General features: G+C 60.7%; 1 protein-coding gene across 1 annotated transcript in view; it reads right to left on the reverse strand.

Moving 5' to 3' along the window:
• Positions 1-922: 922 nt before the first annotated feature.
• The window catches only part of SLC9A1 (solute carrier family 9 member A1), a 29,405-nt gene continuing 8,892 nt past the window's right edge, over positions 923-21,435 (reverse strand). The window contains exons 2-12 of the mRNA XM_084300520.1: positions 9,333-9,793; positions 7,810-8,060; positions 7,132-7,349; positions 6,595-6,797; positions 5,808-5,897; positions 5,351-5,421; positions 4,723-4,896; positions 4,460-4,574; positions 3,933-4,034; positions 3,571-3,643; positions 923-2,867 (exon numbers count right to left, since the gene is read on the reverse strand). Coding sequence (XP_084156646.1) covers positions 2,545-2,867; positions 3,571-3,643; positions 3,933-4,034; positions 4,460-4,574; positions 4,723-4,896; positions 5,351-5,421; positions 5,808-5,897; positions 6,595-6,797; positions 7,132-7,349; positions 7,810-8,060; positions 9,333-9,793 — 2,081 coding nt within the window. The 3' untranslated portion in view covers positions 923-2,544. The remainder of the gene's footprint in view (positions 2,868-3,570; positions 3,644-3,932; positions 4,035-4,459; positions 4,575-4,722; positions 4,897-5,350; positions 5,422-5,807; positions 5,898-6,594; positions 6,798-7,131; positions 7,350-7,809; positions 8,061-9,332; positions 9,794-21,435) is intronic.

Here is a 21,435-nt window from a genome sequence, read left to right on the forward strand (position 1 = left end):
CCCAGCAGCAGGGCCCAGAGCGGTCCCCAAGGCCCTGTGTTAATCACAGGCTCCCGACCAGCCTGACCAGGCGGGTGACACGCTCCCCGCTCCCCGGCACGGCGCGACGCCAGCCCTGCGCTTCCTCATCCCAATTATAAACAAAAACCAAAAGAGGAGGGAGGTTGGGAGCACAAATCAGCCGTCCCCACGGCTCCCAGGGTTTACAGGAGGGCCTCATCCTGCAGTTTGGGCAGCCAGAGACCCAGCTGGCTTCTAGCCAGAGGGGCAGGAGGGGTCCCCATGCCCCCAACCCCAGCGCCGGGCACCTCACGCACCCACAGCAGAGCTGCTGCCCCAGCACAGCTCCCCGGGCCAGGAGGGTGAGCTGAGGGCAGGAATTTGGGCACAGATCTGAGATACGGGATCACAGGCTCGGCCGTGCCCTGCTGCAGGGTCTGTTCTTCCTCCTTGGGGACAGCGTGGGGACAATGCACCGGGGTGGGCACCACCAACACCTCGAGGCTTCCTCCGGGCTCGGCGATGTCCAGCACCCAGATGAGGAGTTCAGGGCTGGGTTTGCCTTCGGGATTCTTTGTGCTGACGGAGCTGGCTTGTGCTGCATGAGCTGCGGGTGTGGGACAGCCCTGCTGCTCCAGGACGCGCCCGGTGCCGTCACCCATGGGTGCTGGGACAAGCAGCGACGCATCGGGGCTGGTGCGAGCCTGTCGCTGCCCCGCAGGGCCCCCAGAGCCCCGGTGGGAGGTTGAGGGATGGACCCAGCACCCCCACAGAGACCAAAGAGCGAGGTGAGGTCTTGCAGCTGCCCCCTGAGACACGGCTGGTGCCCCACGGCAGGGGCAGGAGTCCAAACAGCCGGAAAGAAAACACAAAAAATTAACATTAATTTATTATTCATGAAAAAAAACAACAACAACAACAAACGAGATTCTCTTTACATGTGTGTGGCTTATTTTTTTTTTTCCTTTTTTCTTTTCCTTTTTATACAAGAGAATTTTCATTGCTTTTATTTTTATTTTTTTCCTCCTGGAGACAGAGCAGGGCACGCAGGCACACACAGACAGCGATGGCGGGCGCTCGCCCCAGCGGGAGGAAGCCGCGCGGATGCCAGACCCCGGGGCCAGGCACGAGGCAAGGTCCGGGGATCCCGGGATGGGCGCGCACGAAGGCAGCAGGACAGGGACGATGCGTGACAAGGCACGGCACGGGGAAGGGGAGGCAGCTCTGGGCGCCCCCCCCCGGGGTGCTGAGCACCCCATGGCACGTGGTGGGGACCAGGCGGCACACGGGGGACACGATGACATGCTTGAGCACGACGTGGGATGGTCCTGAGCCCAGGGAGGGCTGCGAGCCACCCGAACACCCAAGGCTCCCTCCCAGCAAAGTCTCGGGGCTCGTTCCAAGCTCAGGACCCTCAGCACCCCCGGCTGGCCCCCTCCTGCCAGCTCCCGGCCCTGCCGTGCCCCCGTGCTGGGTGAGCAGCAGGAGCCGGTCCCCAGCTCTTCCCGAGCTCCTCTTGGTCGTGGGGGAAGGAAAAAACATCCAAACCCTGGAGAAAATACAATCATCCGCACGCCACCTCCTCGCGGACATCGAACCCGGAGGCTGTCTTTGGTTAAGGAGCACCCGGTGCCGTCTGTGCCCCCTGTATGGGATTTTAAGGGGTCGTGCACGGGGCCGGAGCCGTGCTGCTGGGCGGGTGAGGGCAGCAGGAGGTGCTCGCCACGGCTCTGAGGCCTCCAGGGCACTCGGTGGTGGCTCGCAGCGGGGTCCCCGAAGGGCTGGGTGACAGGTAGCAGCTCCAGGAGACGAGAGGCATCAAGGCCCACGCTTGCAGGGCCGCTCGGAGCGAGAGGGGAGCCGGGTCCCCCTCGCATGGCTATAGGATATTTAATTTAACAAGACCCGGCGTGAAATGCAGCGCTGGAGGAGGTGCCCCCGGGCAGCAGCCAGCCCCGCAGGGGAAGCAGCCAAGGCAAGGGGACGCCGACACGAGCCCGCGGTCCCCGGGAGGCTGCCGAGGGAGGCGGTGTGTGCCCCAGCCCCCCTCCAGAATCGAGGCGAGGAGGCAGATAAAAAGCGAAGCAAAGGAGAGGCAAAGCCGTGCTGCGAGGCAGCCCCCGCGGGCCCCCCGAGTTGTCCAGCCAGAGCCCACGCTGCGCTTGCCAGAGCCACCCTGAGGAGCCGCTCGCTGGTCCTGAGTCAACGCAGGTGGGGGCAGCCTCTGGGGAAGCCCTGCCGAGGCCTGGCAAGTCCCAGGCCCTGGGATTGTCCGTGTCCCCCCCAGGGCACGGCGGTGCCGGGTGCCCCTGTCCCCTTCACCGCCGGCAGTCCCAGGGGCTCCATCCTGCTCCTCGGGGCCGGTCCGTGGCTTGCTGGGCAGAGCCCTGCGGGCAGTCCCCGGCCGGCCGGGACGGTCTCTCCTTCCAGAACCCAGCGTGTAGTGATAGAGGAACCAAAAAGGTGGTGGCGGGGGGGTCAAAGAGAGAAGAACAAACGAAGAGAGAGAGAGAAACCAGACGGAGACGCGCGAGGCTTCACGCGCTACTGCCCCTTGGGGATGAAGGGCTCCCCCTCCTCCGGCTCCGGCCGAGGCCCCGGGTCGCTCAGGCACCGCAGCATCCGCTGGCTGCTGGGGCTGTCGCTGGTCCCCGGGGTGAAGACATCGTCAGTGCCCGGGGAGGAAGGCTCCTTCACCCGCATCACCAGCCCCTCCTCATCCTCCTCGGGCGAGGGCGGCAGGCCGCCGCAGCCCTTGGGCACCTCGTTCGACAGGTCCACGGACTCCGGGGACTGCGGGGAGGCCGGGTCGATGGTGATGATGGGCAGGTTCTCCGAGTCCGGTTTGGGTTCGTAGGCCAGCGGATCTGGGGGGGCAGAGAGGTGTCAGGCAGAGCCCAGCTCACGTTTTGCTGCTGTCATGAACAAATTGGGTCAACCTGGGGGGTTCCAGCAGGGAAAGGGGATCTCAGGACCTCCAGCTATAATGCACTCCAGGTGATTGGGGTCTGGACCTCTGGGCTCACTCCCTCTTGTTTCCGAGACGCTGTTTAAGCCCTTTTTCCCATCTCCACATCCTATTTGGAAAGGCAGCAGCCCGGCTGCCTAGGACTGCAGGGTTTGCACGGGGCGAAGCTGCCCTCTGGTGATTAAACACGGTCTCAGCAAGCACCCAAGCAGCGCAGTGCCGCGTCGCGCCGAGCGGGTTACACTCAGCCTCCTCTCCTCCAAGCTGTCCCCAAAAGCAGAGGGAAGGACACACAGGGCAGAAGAGAGACAAAGCTGGCAAAGTGAATGTGTGATGGAGAAGCCAGGAGGACAGGGGAAGGTCTGGGTGTTGGGAAATCCTGCTCCTCTCCCCAGCAGAGATTGAGAATGGTCAGGGAGAGGCAGGGCTGGGAAATACGGCTGCAGGGACAAGGTAAGGGGAGCTCTGGGCAATCCGGGTCAGAGAGCTGGCAGAGGGGACACGGGACAGCCCAGCCTCCGAGTGCCTCAGCACCCAAATGCCAGCGGTGCTCAGCGTGACAGCGACAGCAGCACTTCCCCAGCAGCTCAGCACCACCCTACCTGAGCCTATGCGAGCCCGGGACATGGTGGGTGAGTCGAGCTTGTGAGCCGGCACCGTCAGGTAGGTCGGTTTCTGCAATGAGAGCGCAGGGAAGGCAGCGTGAGGGGCTGCCTCCGGGCAAGTGGCTGGGATGAACAGGGAAGGGGAAACCTTCCAGGACCCCAGGCCACAGGAACGAGCAAGAAGCAACAGCAGAGAACAAACGCACGCGTCCTCCCACCCGTGCTGCAAGGACTTGTTGTGAGCCTGGGACCATCAGAGGGCAGATAGCCACAGACAGCACACCGCTGTCCTTCCTAGGCTGGGAAGAGCAGTCTGCATTCCTGTCCTCCCCATCCCCGCCCCAGCGTCCCCTCCATACACTTCGTTCCATCTGCCGGGCCTTCTGCCTGCGCAGGAGCATCTGGTTCCAGGCTTCCTCGTAGGGGTCAGCCACAAGCGTGTGCCGGTTGTAGGATCGCAACTGGGAAAATGGCCGAGAAAAGGAGACGGGTTAAAAACCTCGCAGAAAGGCAAAGAAAGGTCTTATCATTTTCCTTAGGGATGGGAGGAAACGGCCACCAGTGGGCACAGAGCGTCCAAGCAGTTTGGTGGCTCGTCCCTTGTACGTTAGCATGGGGTGCCCCATCCTGACCCACCGTGACCCAGCAAGGATTTAAACACCAGGCTCAGCCAACAAGCCAGCTTTCCCCTCAGCATTGTCCCAAGAGAAAAAGCCTCTTGGGGAGAGAAAGCCAGACTAAGAATACAAAGGGCTGAGCTCAGAGATGCCCTGGGAGAAGTACAGACCTGGCCCCGAGGGTTTCTGGCTGAAGTTGTGCTGGCCACCCCCAGGGAAGCAAAGAGGGCACGCGGGGTGCAGAGGCACCGTGCAGGGTCATGCCTTACCCTCTGCCTGGTTTTCTGCAGGTTATTGCGAAGGATTTTCCGGATCTCCTCCTCCTTGTCCTTGGACAGGACTGGAATGACGCGCTCCACGGGCAGATTCTTGGGGTTGATGTTCCTGCAAGGACAGAGAAGATTCAGAGTCACAGCGTGAGAGCTCCTGGCACGGCTGAACGGCTGCTTGCCCCGCGGCCACAAACTGGGAGTGTTCACCCCATAGCCAGGGCCCTTGGGAGGCTCATGGTGGCCAGGGCTGGAGAACTCACTGGATAGAGACCGTGGAGACAGCAGAGGGGATCTTGCCCAAACCCCCGCTCTCCACCAGCTCGATTGCCTGCTTCATCTCCATCTTGTGATAGAAAGCGATGAGCTGGGGCTCCTTGGAGCGCTCCCCTGCAATCAGGCACTTCTTCACGTACTTCTTGTTGAAGCGGTTCAGCCTTCCCGAGGACACGGGGGAAGAAATAGGACAATACGTCAGTCCTCCCCTCGCCTCAGCACCCACTCCCTGCTCCCCGCTCTCCTGCTGAGGCCAGCAGAAGATGGATCATTTCCCTCGAGCACGGGTCAGGAACCCCTCCAGAACCAGGCAGCCTCCAAAAACACCACGCCACTGCTCCTGCTGACAGTGGACAGACCTGAGCTCCTGCAGGGACTGGCCACCAGCTGTTCCCACACTGCTGTGTGCACTTTGTGGTGTGACAAAGGGGTGCAGCCCCGCAGCCTCACTCACGCTCAACCCAGGGCCATATATCATCAGGGAGGGAACTTGTGCTGCTACTCCAGCCTGAGGAAAACCCTGGCCTTGGGCTGGGGCATCCTGCTAGGTGGTGATTCAAATCTTTCCCCACCTCACCCCCAGGTCCCCCCAAGCCACCAAAGCTCCGTACTCACTTGTCTTTCCAGTGGTGGTGCCCGTAGTGGCCACAGATATCCTCAATCCCCGTCAGCAGGTGATCCAAGAACTAGAAGAGAAGGCCCAGAGTGTGGGCAGCCTGCAGGGCTGCTGCCTGTCTCTCCCCACCACCCTGACTCCCCCTGCCCCAGGGGTGATGGCACTCAACAGGGTGTGAAATCGGGGCTGTGGGGCCAGGATGGGCCTCAGTAGGGTGGCACAGTCCCAAATGGCCTGGCTGCTGCGCTACCAGGTGGAGATCTGTGTTGGAGCAGGCACTGGGTGACACAGATGGGGGAGAGCCCCTCGCTCCATCCCCCCTTACCTCGGGCACCAATATAGGGGCAGCTCCCGATCCATAAACCTGATGTGGTTACAGAGGTGGAGGTGGTGGAAGCAGAAGAGGGCTAAGGTGGTGGAGAGAGGCGTGTGGGAAGGCTGGGTGCAGCGCGTTACCTGCGTGTGGATCTCCTCGTTGATGGAGCGCTTTGTCTCCTGCTTCTTCTTCACAGCCAGCAGGTCTACCAAGGGCCGGATGGTCATGCCCTAGGGACCGGGGCAGGAAGAATCACAGAATCATCGAATATCCCCAGTTGGAAGGGACCCACAAGGGCCATCGAGCCCAACTCCTGGCTCCACACAGGTCTACCCGAAAATTCAGACAGTATGGCTGAGAGCACAGTCCAAACACTTGAACTCTGACAGACTTAGTGCCGTGACTGTGTCCCTGGGGAGCCTGTTCCAGTGCGCGACAGCCCTCTGTGAATAACCTCTTCCTGACGTCTAGCCTAAACATCCCCTGCCACAGCCTGACACCATTCCCTCGGGTCCTGTCACTGGTCACTAAACAGAACAGATCAGTGCCTGCCCCTCGTGAGGGAGCTGCAGGCCACCATGAGGCCTCCCCTCAGCCTCCTCTTCTCCAGGCTGAACAGGCCCAGTGACCTCAGCCGCCCCTCATACATCTTCCCCCCCAGGCCCTTCACCATCTTTGTAACCCTTCCCTAGGGATGTCAGGCCTCTCCCACCGCGGAGGTTGAGGTGCCCTGCAGGAGCTGGCTGGGTTCAGCACGGCCAAACCGCAGGGCTCTGTGCTGCCGGTGTCACTTGTGAGCCTGACGAGCTTTGCAAACCAAAAGGAGGACAGTGGCAGAGGCTGTGGCCATGCTCCTTGGCTCTCCAGACACACATAACGCTCGCTGCCCCTCCGTAACCGCAGCACGACCACCTGCAAGCCACCAACCTGCACGAAGACCGTGAAGAAGATCACTGTGATGATGGCCGTGAGGAACATGTCCCTCATGTCGAAGTGCTCGTAGTCGAGGAGGTAGCAGAGGGAGAAGGCGATGGCTCCCCGCAGCCCCCCGTAGGCGATGATGAACTGGTCCTTCGGTGTCAGCTTCACAATTCGGAACTTGTTGATGAACCAGGTGAGGACCAGGACACCTGGGGGAGCGAGGCAGGACCTCAGGTGAGCAGATGGTGAAGGAGTCCCCAGTCCCGAAGAAGCCCCCCTCCCAGAGCCCAGCTTGCAGGCCAGAGCAGTGTCATACCCTCAGGGCCGCAGGTGCAGGCGGGTGCTCTCCTGCTCATCCCAACCCCATGTCTAGGGTAGTCTTGGCCTCACCCCATCTTCCTGCAAAGCCAACCACCAGCAAGGTCCAATGCCCACGGTGGAGCAGTGCTCCACCAGTCAACCCCAGTCTCCCCAGCAAGGCACACCAGGACCTCGTAGCCCTGAAGTGGCCCCAAGGACCTTGTCCTCACAGCGGGACCTCACCTAAAACCCTCGCGATGAGGCAGAAGAGCAGCGTGCTGATGACAAAGGTCCAGTTCCAGTAGTGCTGGCCGGCCACGGTGGAGACACCCAGGAAGATGAAGATGAGGGTCTCGCTCACGCTGCTCCACATCTTGAGGAAATACTTGATGGTGGTGTGGGACTTGTGGGAGATGTTGGCTTCCACGTAGGGCCGCATGACCACGCCGGAGGCGATGAGCCTAGGGGCAAGGTCGGGGCACTCAGCAGCCATGGGGACAGTCCCAAGCCCTGGCCCTGCAGGACAGGGCTTGTGAGACACCAGCAATTATCCAAGGCCTCCAGGGAAGACAACACAAGGCTTTTCCTTCCCCCTAGTAGGGCAGGAATGAGAATTGGAGCCAGGAAGCACAAAACCATGGCATTTTGAGTGCTCAGCAGGCCCTGCCCATTGCCACGTGCCCAGAAGAATGGGAAACGGGCTGCCAGTGCTTTGGGATCCGTGGGACAGCTCAGGACAGTCTCTTCCCTCATCTGCCTTCACGCATATCCTGGCTCAAACACACCTCTGGCCCTCATTGGGCATGCACAGGGTGTACTGGGACCGCCACAGAGATGTGGTTACACCAGAGAAAATCCTTCGAAAATGGGGTCCTGCCCTGGGGACAGGGGGGCATCTCATCCCACCCGTGCCCAACTCACGCCATGATGCCAGAGAGGTGGAAGAGCTCAGCAGAGAGATAGGCCATGTAGCTGTAGAGGAAGACGAAGAGGGGCTCGATGACTCGGATGTGGGAGGTGAAGCGGGAGGTGAAGGCAGCGACCAGCCCGTAAATGACGCCCACAAAGACGCCGCCCAGCGACACCACGAAGAAGCTGAGGAAGCCGAGGATGATGTCGATGATGGTCACCTGCTCAAAGTTGGCAAACTCCTCGAAAAGGTGGTAGAGGACCTGGGGATGAGAAGGGAGAGGGGGTTTCAGGCTGCCCTGCTGCCAACAGACTTCCTCACCTCGGAGGAGAGCTGCTCAGGGACAGCATCGACACGGACACAGCCCCATGGGGGCAGCTCCCCGTTCTCCATGGCTTGCAGGGACACGGAGCAGCTGGACACGTGTCCAGGACAGCTCTGTTCCCCAGCACTCACTCAGGAGGGGCTTCGGTCAAGGATGAGCCAGCAGGAGACCGCTCCTGCTTCCCAACAGGACGGATCCAGGCTGGGGGACCCCCAACAGCCACATGGGGAGAAAAGCCAGCACCTGCCCTGCTCAGCATGGAGAACAGCCCAAACCTTTTTGCTGGTTTGCTGCTAAAAGGGCAATGAGGAGCCCACTCCGGGCTGCATCTCCCAACCCCTAGATGCATTTTCTTGAGAGATTTTAAAGCAGAAGCCAAGGTGTCAGGAGGGGGACGCTGGTTTCTGAGCATCCCACACGGATACTTGAAGCGGTGAGAGGGCAAGGTGCCAGCTCCAGCCTGCCCGAGCTGATTCCTCGGGCACGGGCAGGGACAGATGTGACAGCAGAAGGCAGAAGCATTCCCCAGGGATGGGGAGCGAGGACACAGACCCTGCAGGGAGCCCCCGGCCAAAAGGGGAGAACAACGCCTGGGAAAAGCCCCGTGCTGGGACAGCGCGTTCCTCCTCACCCTGTGCAGCACGCCGAGCAGCCAGCCCTGAAGCAGACAGATGGGATGTGGGAGAAGAGCCAGGAAAAAGCAGTGGGCTAGACGTAAATTTAGAGGTCAGCACTGCAGAGAGGAGGACGCCAGGCTGACAGGCACACCAGCAACTGGACACAAGACGTCCTTTGGAACCAGCACAGCTCCTCCATGCTCCTGCTCGCCTCCGCTGGGCGGACAGGCAGGGTCCCTGCACAAGGGGCCCAGGAAAGCAGCGTCCCTTGGTCCCCTCCCTGCACGTCCCCTCGCCCCGCAGCTGGGAGCAGAGCGAGCAGAGGGGCTCCGGGCTCATCACTGAGACGCAGTAGCCGGCTGGGCACATGCTCTTGGCTCCCCCAGTCCGCCAAGCACAAAGTTTCACCTTAAACCACCTCTGCGGTGTTTTAGGCTGCTATATTTAGCTCTGCACCTGCAAAAGGTTAGAAGCAAGCAGAGAGCTACACGGCCCGGCTGGCAGGAGGCACCTCGGAGCTCACCAGTGCCAATCCTGGTGTCACACCAAAGCAAAACCCCGTCCCCTCGTCCAGCCCCCGGGCTCCACTTACGACGGTGACGGCGTCGTTCAGCAAGGACTCCCCGAAAACCAGGATGTGCAGCAGCTCGTTGATGTGGATCTCCTCAAAGACAGCCAGCACGGCCACCGGGTCCACGGCCGAGATGATGCTGCCGAAGAGGAGGTTGGCCAGGAGGCCGATGTGGTTGAGGCCGCTGCCGCCGATCTGGCACACGGCGTACATCAGCCCCCCCAGGAAAAAAGCGTTCCAGAGCGTCCCCACCACGGCGAAGATGAGGATGGTGCCCAGGTTCTCGGTGAACTGGCGCAGGGGGAGGAAATAGCCGGCGTCCAGGATGATGGGCGGGAGGAGGAAGAGGAAGAAGATCTCGGACCTGAGGATGGGGGGCTTCTCGCCCACCCCTTTGATGAGCCCGCCGACCAGGAGGCCCACCACGATGAGCAGGCAGCTCTCGGGAACGATGTTGGACACCGAGGGGATGACATGGAAACCTGGAGGGAAGGAGAGAGCAAGGCACACGTTGGGCACAGGAACGGAGGGAGGGCACCCCTGTGGGAGCGAGGGGCCAGTTGTGTGCCCCAGTTTCCCCTTCTAACCCCCTTTTTCCCCGTGCTCCCAAGCTGTAAAGCAGAAACTGCAGCTCCACCAGGCTCACACCCCCTGGACATCGCTTTTTCACAGCCCAGAACCCAGCAGAGCCCCAGCCCAACACCTGGTGGCCGCTGCCTGGGGTCTCCGGGGCCCCCCAGCCCCTGCGCCAGCCGCCCGCGGCACAGGCGGTACTCACACAAGCTGTCGCTGGCCCCAGCTCTTCCCGTCAGAGTTACTAATCCCGAGCACACGTAGGCACTGGCATTTCTCTCCCGTCAGACGGCAGGCTGCCCACACGGATGCCGTTACAGGCTCTGGCAGGAGGCGGCAGCGCCGTCCCTGTCCCCTGGAGCCCGGCTCCTACCCGAGGAGCTCCGTGCCTTGCCCTGAGCACGTGGAAGGATTGGAGCAGCGCTGGAGGGTTTTGGGGACAGCAATTTGAGCGGGTCCTTGTTCCTCCTCCTGCCAGCTTCGGGAGCAAGCAGGGAAGTTTTACGTGGCACACTGCAGCGATGCCTGCTGTCCCCGCAGACACTGGCACAGAGGCAGGTGGGACATATCTCTGGGGAGCAGAGCTATTCCTTGGGGTGCGAGGTAAGGCAGAGCTCTTTATTCCCTTTTGAACCAAAGCTTGACCCCAGATGCAGGTCTCTGAGCCAGCCATGACCCACGGGCACGCCACGCAGCCACCAAAAATCCTGCAGCAACGTGGGCACCCGACACGGCAGGCAGCACAATGCTGGGCACAGCAGCGCTTCCTCCGCTGCACTGATACCCACAGAAGGATTTGGGACCAGAGGTTTTCCTGGACACCCTCCCAGGATTTATAATTATTATTTTGAAGCGAGGCACATTTGTTCCCTGGCAGGGGAATCGGTTTAAAATAAGGAACCCTGACTTGGCATCCCTGATGTTCCTCAGTTCCTTCCGGCCGCGCGGCTGTGCCATCTGCACATCGTTTCACAGCAGATAAAAAAAAAATAAAAAAAAAAAAAAAAACAATAAAAACCTCCCTCCTGAGGCAGGCGCCTCGCCACCACCAGCACATCACCGACCTGGAGCCACTCGGCTGGCGGCGAGCCCTCACCTTCCCCAAGCCTGCCGGACAATGACTGCGCCCTGGTGCCGGCTCATCCGTCCTCCACTAGCGGGGACGGCGCCGCACAAATAGGGCTGGGGAGGGAAAAGCTTCCCCCGTGCCTCCCCGAAGGCCCTGCAGTGAGTCAGCTCCAAGGATAAGAGCAGATCTCCAATTGCTGTCCAGTTGCATGCCTGGCACCGCGGAGGATGGAGGGTTCATGACACCCGGAGCCCCCACAACGGCCTCGGCACAGCGCAGGCGGCTTGGGAAGGTCTCAGGTTTTGTGGCAAGGGGCAAGGAGCCCGGTTTCTCTCTCTGCTTTGTGGCAGCAGAACCATATGGGCAGGAGGGCTGCGGTCCCTGCACCACCATGGGGCTCAACCCACTCTCAGCAAAGCCCCCTGGGGATGGGGGGAGCGGGGCAGTCGTGGCCCCCCTCAAATCCCTTCCAGGAGGGGCTGCTGCAGCCCTGGTGAGGTTTGGGCACGAGGGGACGTGCCTGAGCTTCCTCCAAACGCTCTGCCAGTGTCTGGCCATCCACACTCAGGGATTCCCGGACTGGGTGCAGTTCCTGATTTACCCCCATGGGATTTTAATTCGGTCCCCAGCCCCCCCTGGAGCCCACACAAGCTCTGAGCACCCCAAAGCTCAAAGCTGAGGGGCCCCGCGGTGCCGGACGGTTGCACACAAGGGGGGTAGCTGTGGCCCAAGCCAGAGCGGAGGTGATAATCCCTTTTCCTAGCACAGCTAGTTGGAAACAACCAGCTCTTCTAGCACACTGGGCAATCGCATGTCTCAGCATATGCCATCCCTGGCCGGAATAAAGTTTAAAGCTACACAAGCAGCGAGAAGCCTGCAGCAAATTGGCTTTCGCTTGCTGGGTACGTTCAATCATGAATAAAACACAAACACTGACAATTAAGCATCTCTCACTTCTTCCCCACAGGCCCCAGGATCCCATTAAACTGGAACATTCGCGTGCTGATGTGAATTCAATGTTTTAGAGCCTTTTTGTAGGCCCCTAAAAATACATTCACATGGGCTGCATGTTAATTATGCCTCTGATTTCGCTGAATCTCAGCCATTTTCGCTCCCCACTTTCCCCGCTGAGTATTTTTAGAGCGCTTGAAAGCTCCTCGGCACCAATCTGTTGCTGGGATCCTGCAGGGATGCTGCTCCCGGTGCCAGGCTGGCACCCCGTGGCAGGGACAGGGACGTTTGTGGGGAAAAATGCAGCTGAGCTCTGGCTGCGAGGGACCCAGGTGAGGTGAGGGAAGCAGCCAGAGCCCAGCTCTGCCTCTGAATTTCTCTCCTGGAACAAAAGGGGGGCTGCAGCAGGATGCTGCACGTGGCCGGGACACATCCAGGGAAGAGGGAAGTGGATTGAGCCTTACGGAAACCTCCTGCTCCTGCTCCCAGCTGCCAGGGTTTTGGTATAGGGTTATTTGCCAAGGCTGAGCCGTGCCGGGTACCTGCTGCCACCCTCCTCTCCCCCTTCCCTCGCTACCTGGCACAAACATGGCTCTGCACAAACCGGGACTCATTTACTGCAGCTCCCCTCTGCGCGTGCTGCAAACCCCTCCTCTGCCTCCAGTGCAAACCCAGCAGGAGCTGAGCAGCAGGGCAGGCACAGCAACACCTGCAGCACTCCTTTTTTTTTTTTTTTTTTTCCCCTGTTTTAAGCACCAACTGCTTTTTGCTGCAGCAAAAGGGCAGGAGGCTGCATCCGTGCGGGATCCCAGTGGGAACCCCAGTGGCGAGGGCGCTGCCTCACGCCGCTGGCACAAGAGGAGCTGCCCTAAAGAGCGAGGGGCACGGATGGAGAGGCTGCTTGGCCACCAGATGTATGCAGCACCCATCACACCACTGCCAGGACACCCTGAGCCACCAAATCCTGCAGGAGCAGAGGGGACGAGGCAGCCCGGTCTCCGACAGACGGATGGAGAAGCACCTCTGGGTTTCTGCAAGCCCCATCAGTAGGGAACTCCTTCTGGACCCCTTTTCCCCCCTGCCCTAACGGTGACCCCCAGCACAGAGCGTGCACAGCCACTCGTGATTCCTGCCTTGGAAAACAAACCTCACAGAGGCGGTTCCTCCGCTATCAAAGAACATCAAAACTATTAAAGGCAAGAACAGTTGAGTAAACACCAACCTCGACGGCCTAGGCAAACACGGAAAGGGAAATCTGCACGTTAATGGCTTCTGTTCCAACGGTTCCTTGTCCACATCACGCATCCTGCTCCTACCCTGGCTGGCGTGGGACTGCCCAGCCCCTGCCCTACAAGGCAAACACGGGGACTCTGCGAGTTCTTGGCTGGGTCAGGGCAGAAACCAGCTGTGGGACTGGTTTCCCAGCCTCACCATTAGCAAAGGTCGAGGAAGGACGTTTGGAAATCACAGAGCTTTGTACTAGAGATTAGCCAAGGGCTGCTCCGCACCCCGGCAGGCACAAGGCTCCCATCTTGGCTGCTCCATGTGCTACCAGGGGGGGCCCAGGCTGCTTTCGCCAAGGACCTTGATGCTGACGGATGCAGCACCACGTAAATATTTACTCCCAACCCAACAGCCTGGGAGAGACTCCAACCTACATGCGTTTTGTTTTTTTTTCCCCCCTTCCTTCGCCGTAACTGGGTTGCAGCGGCGCTGTCGGCTGGGCGGGTGCCGTGCCTGGCATTATATAAGCCCTGTCCCACTGCGTCTGCTCCTTCCCTGCCTAACGACTCGAAACCTGCCACATCTGATCTGCCCCCACCTCCTGCCCAAGCCCCAGCCCGAAGGGATACGGAGGGAGAGGTGCTGGGAAGCAGCCCAGAGGCAGCAGCCGCAGAGCGCAGCTGTCCGAGAGACCCAGACCCCACACGAGCATTTGCCATTCTGGCACCGCAGCTCAAAGAGGGGATCTGAGTGCCCCGAGCTGCTCGCAGCCCTTTGGAAATCTTCTCTCCAGGCCAAAAGTGGCCAATTTGCTGCTCTCCAAGCGCAGCCCACTTGAGAGCCGCCCCGGGAGCTGGCAACCCGCTGTGAAAGGGGGCCAGCAGCACCTCCTGGCGCTCAGCACAGCCTCACCCCGCAGCAGAAAGCCCCCAGGACCAGGGGCACGGCGTGCCCATGGGGTCACCTGCCCACCAGCAATTCCCCCATCCCACCCACCCCGTGCTGTCCCCTCTTGCCATGCTGCAGTACAGCTCCGTGTGGCACGGGATCCAAGGTCGGGCTTAGTCACGGCTCTGGCAGCGCTCCCCTGCTTTAAGGACCTTTCCCAAAGCAGTGCAGAAGGAATGTTTTAATAGTGTTTTAATCAAATCCTTTAAAAGAATGCTGATGGAGAAAGAAAGGAGAAGCCTTTATGCACTTATGCCCTACGCCACGAGCTCCCACCCCGGGGACATGGCTGGAGTCTGAGCCACAAAACTCCCCGGCCCCTAAAAATTGCTGATGGTCAGGAGCCAGAAATAAAACCCACCAGGCTCCGTTTTCATGCTCTTTGCCAGGACCCGAGGCACCGGGGGCTGGCAGGACTCAAAAGGCGAGCCCACCCCTCAGCTCACCCAGTGCTAAGCCCAGTTTTCCACCACTGGTCCCAGCACGACCTCAGCCCACATCCCAGTGCCCGGTGATGCCCGCAGGGTACAGGGACACGGCGTGCCCGCCCTGGGGGACCAGCATCATCAGGTCCCAACAGCTCCCAGAGCTGCCACAGGCTCACATCCACAATCCCAGAGCTGGATTGCTGCCGGGCATTGCATCCCAACCCTCAACCCCAAAATTCACCCCGTGCACAGCCCTCCTCCGACACAGGCAGCACTGGGAGCGCCGGCAGCCACGAGGGGAGGCAGCGCACGGCGTTGGCACGCTCACAGTTAGATGTCACGCTCCTGCGGCTGCACCCCCGGCTTCCCGAGTGCCCACGCAGCGAGATTTATGGCAGAGCCACGCTGCTTCCAGGAGGCTGTCTGCTAGCTGAGAGGAGGCACGAGAAACGAGGCCAGTTACAAAAACACCCCCTTCCCAGGGCTTCAGGAGTCTACAAGAGCTGCTGCAGGGTTTGGCAAGCGTGCGGCAGCCCCTGGGGAGAACCCAAAGGGTTATTTTGGCAGGGATTACACGGCCCTTCCACCCCCTGGGAGATTTGTGCCAAGAGGAAGGAGGTGAGCACGGGGTTAGGCTGGATGAGGAGGTCCCAGAGGTGTACCAACGTCCTATGGCCATGCCACTGCGCTCGCTGCAGCCCCGGGGACCCCACGGTGGGACCGGTGGCATCGTGGCTGGGGCAGGGATGTGCTGTGGGACATGCAGCAGTGCTGGAAAAGCCCAGGGAGAAGGCACCAAGCTGGGAAGGAGGCAGCGAGGGGGGGCAGGCATGCTCAGCAGGGCTGCCCTTCTGAAGGACACTGCAGAGAGCACCGGCTGAAGGAGGCACACGTGGCTCAGCAGCGCCAGGGCCCCTCCAAAAGCCACTTTAACCCTTCTGGGCAGCAGGCTGGCTGCAGCCAGGTGGATCCTGCTCCATCAGCAAAGCCACCAGCCGGCGGTGACAGACGCAGGGAGGTGCTGGCTCCTTCCCTCGTGACACGGGAACCGCGGAGAGCCCTGACACACGGATGCTTTCCTGGATAAGCCCCAGGTGAAGCCACCCGTGTGTCACCAGCCACAGGGGCTGGGCACTTACAAAGCCATTTCCCAGCCCACCGAGGCACTGCCAGGGCCGGAGGGACGGAGCCGGGCGGTGCCTGCACGGGGAGGCCAAGGACAGGACCGGGACCTCGGAGCCAAGCGGTGTCTGGGGGATTTCTCCCAGTTCCCCCTCCAGCAAACCCAACCCCCTCGCAGAGCAGAGCTGCACCTCGGCTCACAAAATCGGGTGCTGCAGTAGGGAAGGCTTTCCGACTCTGCATTTTGGGGTGGCAAAGGGTTGAGGATGCGTGAGCAAACCGCAGGCAGGGCTAAAACCCCGCGTGGATGGAGGAACAGAGCCCTGCTGCCAGCTCTCCTGCCACGCTGCTGTCTCGTTAGCTCCTGCCTTACCCGCCAACTGTTTCCCACAGCAGACCTCTCGTGCTGCTGAGGCCCCACATTCCCTCCCTCTCCACGGGTCCCCCCTGCCCCACGGGGCCATCACAGCACCGGGATGCTGTCCCTGGGGACGTCTGCCCCGTGGCACAGGGCTGGCAGGGGACAAGGAGCTGGTCCCTGTGCTCTGCCAGCCCTTCCCTTGGTGCGTGGGAGCTTTTAGGGCATTCACAGCCTGTGGTTGTAGAAACAGCCGTGATTCCAGCTCTCTGGTGTTCCTCCTTGCTGTCCTGCCTGCTGGGGCTGCGAGGAGAGGGCTCCCCATGGCGCAGCAGCGCAGCTCCCCGGGGCCACGCTGCTGGCATCCCCTCTGCTCTCAGCTCCCAGCTGCAACCCATCAAGACCGAATTTTGCAACCCGTCCCCGGGGGAAATAACCCGTCCTGTGCTCCCAGACCCTGACCGTGGCTCCAAAAAAGGAGCCAGACTCCTCTCTCCCCTGCGCAGCACCCGGCCATGCGCTGCTGCTGCCGTTGTCCAAAGCTCAGCCAGGCTTTGCTGATTGCTCCTGGCCTGCAGCACGGCCTCCTCCCAGGACGTCTCGTGGCTGCTCTACGTGCGTCTGGCCTCCGTCTGCCTCGTAAAAGGGAGAGGATCCAGCAAGCAGCCTGCGCACATGAGCAGGGAGCAGGGCACGGAGGGAGGAGACGGAGCCGCACGCACCCGGCCCCGCCGCCGCTAGCAGACGGAGAGGGGAAGTCTCCAGGGAAGGGGATGAAAATTGAACTCGCTGCGAAGGAATTAAAGAGCTGGTGATTTACACCTAAAAATAGAGCAGAGCCACAGCTCCTGTCACCCTGCAAGGGGAAGTGGGAAAAGCACGGCACTTAAATTACATCCATCGTGGCTCCCAGGCTGCAGCCTCACCACCTGAGCCTCCAACCCTCTGGGGCACCGAAAGGGCTCGCTCGGGGACTGCCCAGCCTGGGCAGCTCGGTGGGGCTGGTCACAAGCCCTGCTCTGCTCCACCACGGAGCAGGCAGCATTTTCATGCAAGTCCAGGTCTCCTGAGGACACTTCTGCAGCTCCGGCGGGCTGCCGGCAACGATCTGTGTTGGCTGGGGGAGCCCTTTTAGAAAAGCATCCCACGGCCTCGATGCACAGAATGGAAATCTTTTGATCTTCCCCTCCGAAATGCCATTTTCTGCTCGGGAGTTGACGTTTTACCTCTATTCTTTAAGGTACAGGTACATAAAAAGCTCGCAAGCGGAACGATTTGCTCCAGATCAAACAAAACGTTCTGTGCAACCCTCATTATTTTCCTGTGGCTAATTAGGAAGAAAAGCCAAGAAACGGGAACTTAATTAATTTATACTGCTTCTCGTGACTCACTGAGTTAATGCAGATCCCGCAGCGGGGCTGCAGGGCCAGCACCCACCCAAGGCTCAGGACGGAGCCGCCCCTGGCCTGGATCCCTGCAGGATCCGTCCCCCCGCACACACGGAGCCCTGGCTGGCTCCCAAACCTTGTCGACGAGCTCGATTACACATATATGCCTCCAGAAACCACCTTGGTACTGCATGGCAGCCAACAGCCATTAAGCCCCGTTGCTATTTGCTGCAGATAGAGCCTTTATTTTTTCTTTTTTTTCAGGTCTGACGTTCCCATCCCGCAGCCCTTGCTCAAACAGCCGGTCCCCCCGCCCAGCCGCTGAATTGCCCCTTGTTTTCCTTCCCTTCCAGCAAACAGGCTGGGGGTGAAGGGAAGGGAGTTTGCTGCGATAGGAGATCAAGAGGTGCCTGGCACAGCCTCCAGCTCGCCCAGGCTTGTGTGCTCAGCCCGTCTGCATACAGCAAGGCAAACGTGCACGAGAAGGTGACCTGCCCGGCCCCGGCTGCTCTACAAGAGATAAGAACGGCGCTGATAGCGCTGGGACGACTCACGAATGAGTCAAACCCTGAGAGCTCCACAGCCTGCATTAGGGGAGAGCCTTCATCCCAGGCAAAGGGCTTATGGGGCTGGCGAGGGTTTTGCAGCAGGGCTGGTGAAGTCGGAGAGCCTGGCAGCTGCCCCAGCCTCCTGCAGCGCTTCGCAGCCAGCTCCTGCTCGTGAGCCCCCAGCAAAGCCTCTGATGGAGGAGACAAGTCGAGGCATCCTGCATCCCCGGGTTGGCTGGAGGAAGCACACACGTGCTTGCCTTTCCCCTATCTCCTCTGGGGACCTTCAGGGAGCAAAGCCCATGCCCCACAATGGGGTAAACAGAGAAAATGTGGAAGCCAGAGCCTTCCTCCTCAGCAGGATGCTGTGAGAGCTCCTCGTGCCCCTTGTGCGCCGAGGACAGGAGCTAGAGTGTCAGCACGGCTGGCCTGGCACACTGCAGGATCCAGGGACAAGGAGAAGGACAGCTCAGAGCCTGTCCGGGGTAAGAGGCTGTGCTATTCCGTGCCCAGAGCCTTTTAGAGAGAGGTTCTTTGGAGCCATTTAATGCATTCTGGCTGCTAGGACGAGCAACAGCCAAAGGGACTGGTGATACCTGGAGCGGGTCTGGTGTGCCGTGGCACCAGCCGTCGCTGCAGGGCACCGGGGGCACTGCTCCTCTCCATCCTGCCACTGGTGGGAAGGGCTCAGAGCACGAGGAGCAGCCCACAAACCCCACGTGGGTCTGGAACAGCTTGGCAGGGCAGGGCGAGGAGTCCTGGAAAGGGAAAAGCCTCTTCTGGTAACCCAGCGCCTGCAGCAACTTCACGCAGGAACGTGCCTCTCAGCCAGCCCGTGGTGCCAGCGCCTTGCTCTTTCCTTGGAAGCTCTCGTGTGACCCCCCCAGGGCTGCTGGCTCCAACGAGGGCCATACCAGCCGTGGCAGGCGTTGCCTGGCCCCAGGGGGATACAGGAGGGCCAAACTTCATGCCCTGGTGGTGCAGCCCCCTCCTAGCCACATGCAGCACCAGCAGAGAAACACTCACAGATGATTAAGGTGCTGCCCCCCACCAGGAAAACACAAGGTTGTGTTTTAGTGCAGGGCTGGATTTGGGGATGCAGAAGGGTCCCGAAAAGACGAGCAGTCTGGGGAATGCAACCAAACGTGCCCCTTCATCCTGCAGCAGCTGCAGGCAGGGGCTGCAAGCAAATGAGCCATGCTCCCTGCCTGCCCTGACGCCCCTCCGTGCGTGCACCCCTGAGGAAGCAAAACTCCCCCCTCGGTGAGGGAAACCTCATTTTCCCTGCACAGAGCCCTGCTGGAAGGTCGCAGGGGGTGAGGCCGCTGCGCTGCAGCCAAATGAGATGCTGATGCCTTGGGACCTTGACGGCAGCGCTGCAGTACTGCAGCGCAGGAGGAGGAGGATGCAACGAGCCCAGGCACACGAGGCAGATCTGAATCATCTGCAGGAACCCTGGCTAGCAGCCTGCCAGGATGGGTGCAGCGCCCTGCAGAGAGCTGCCGTGTGCACTCACAAACAAGCTGCTTACGCAAACGGCGAGAGCACCGACGACGACGAGAGCTCCCTTTCCTGGAGCCCAACGCAGACCGAGCACGCAGGCACCCAGAGCCCCTCCGGCACGGAGCTGGGGACGGCTGCCTGCTGCTGGATTTGCAATTTGCCAGCTCAGCTCTTCCCTCCCTTTCTTCCCAATCACCCAGCGGGGCACAGCTCGGTGAAACCCGCTGAGACCTTTGCACGGAGGATCTGCAGGCTCCCAGCTCACCACGCCGGGGGATCCCAGCAGCTCACCCGGCGCCGTGCCGCGGCACAACCGAGCACGCACCGGGGCTTTCCCTCGCAGAGCAGAGAGCCCAGCACAGAGCTGGAACATCTCGATGCTCAGCCTCACCACATCCTCCCCACGCCGGCTCACGCTCTGCAGGCGCTGCCTTCCGCACCCCGTCCAGCTCAGAGGATTTCCTGCTGGAAAACCAAGAGCGAGGGTGCCCCCGGCGAAGGCTGAGCTCTTCCCAAATTAAACCTCGCTGCCCTGACCAGGAATGCCTGCTCACAGCCAGCTGAACCCGAGCACTCTTTCATCTTCCCTCCCCAGCCCTAATTAACCACGACGAACTGACATTAAACGCTTTGCCCTGCTGTGCTGCGCCGTGCCGCTGGCAGCAAACCGCAGCGGCGGTGCTGGTGCCCTTGGGCAGGAAGGGGCCTGTCCTGAGCCTCTGCACCAATTTACTGCCACTTGTGCCAACCTCAACCAGCCTGTGCAGGGCTCAGCCCTCTCAGCACCGCTGAGAGCTGGCCCTGACACGGGGCACGCAGCACAAGCAGAAGGCTTAGGGGAGAGCAGCAGGACAGCCGCCACGTGGGACGGAGCTGGCCTCCAGGAGAGGACAGGACAATGAGGCTGGGGCAGCCCAAAGCCTTCCCGTGTCCCACAGGTCCTCGTCACCCAGTCGGTGGCACCTGGGCTGGGTTAACAGAGCGCTGCTGAAGCTGCTGGGCAGCACCAACTCCAGCACAAAGCATCCGTGCGCCACAGGAGAGCACCGTGGTGGTGATCCGCGGACAGGAGCGTTTAGCAGAAGCACTTGAATTTGTTTGAGAGCAGGGAGAACCGCTGCAACAAAAGGCACGTACCCTCATTTTATCTCTGAAGCACTCACAAGAAATTAACAGATCAATTGGGAGTCTTTTACAGAGCTGGTATTAATTTCCTCTCAGCTGTAAAAAGGAAATGAGAAACAAAAGACATTAAATGGACTTGCCCGCGTCCCCAAGCGAACAGTGTGAGAGCTGGCATCAGAACTCAGCAGCTCCCAATTTCCAGTCCTATGTTTAGATAATGCCTCCCCTTCAAACCAAAAGGAAAGCCAAGGGCACTCTGCACGAGGAGCAGATACAAAGGAAGAGCTACTTGCTCTTACAGGAGGGACCCGTGGCGCCCTGGACCGTCACCCAACGGCTCCAGAATTACAAGCAAGGAGGAAACACGGAGCCACACGGAGATGCTGCTGAGGGAAGCAGTGATGCCTGGCATCTCAAAGAGCCCTGGGCTGCTTGGTGTCTTGAGGAGCCCTCTCCCAGACCTCGTGGGGCAGAGCTGTGAGTGCAGCAGTGCCCCTTTGCCCCCCGATGGGAACGAGGGAGGTGTAACGCAGCCTCAGCGGGGATCCTGCTCAACGAGATGCTGCAAAACCCAACATCCTCCAGAGGAGCTTTGGAAAACCGCTCAAGGAAGGAATTGCTTGGCGCTAGGTGCCAAGCTGGATGTGAAAAACCTCCACCGAGTCCAAGGTACACCCGGTAGCCCCGGTCCCACCAGCTCGGTGCCGGCGTTGCTCCGGCGGGCACATTCCCCGGCCGCTCCCAAGCCAGGGGCTGGGATTACCAAACCTGCCGAGAGCCTGCAGAGCAGCTCCACGCTCCCTTTTGCTAAGGCGTGACCGTGTGAACCTGCCCCTGCCCGTGGCACTGGTCCAGCAGCAGCTGGGCACGCGGGGCCAAAGCTCTGC

This window comes from Netta rufina (assembly GCF_964035555.1).
Source record: "Netta rufina genome assembly, chromosome: 23".
NCBI lineage: Eukaryota > Metazoa > Chordata > Aves > Anseriformes > Anatidae > Netta > Netta rufina.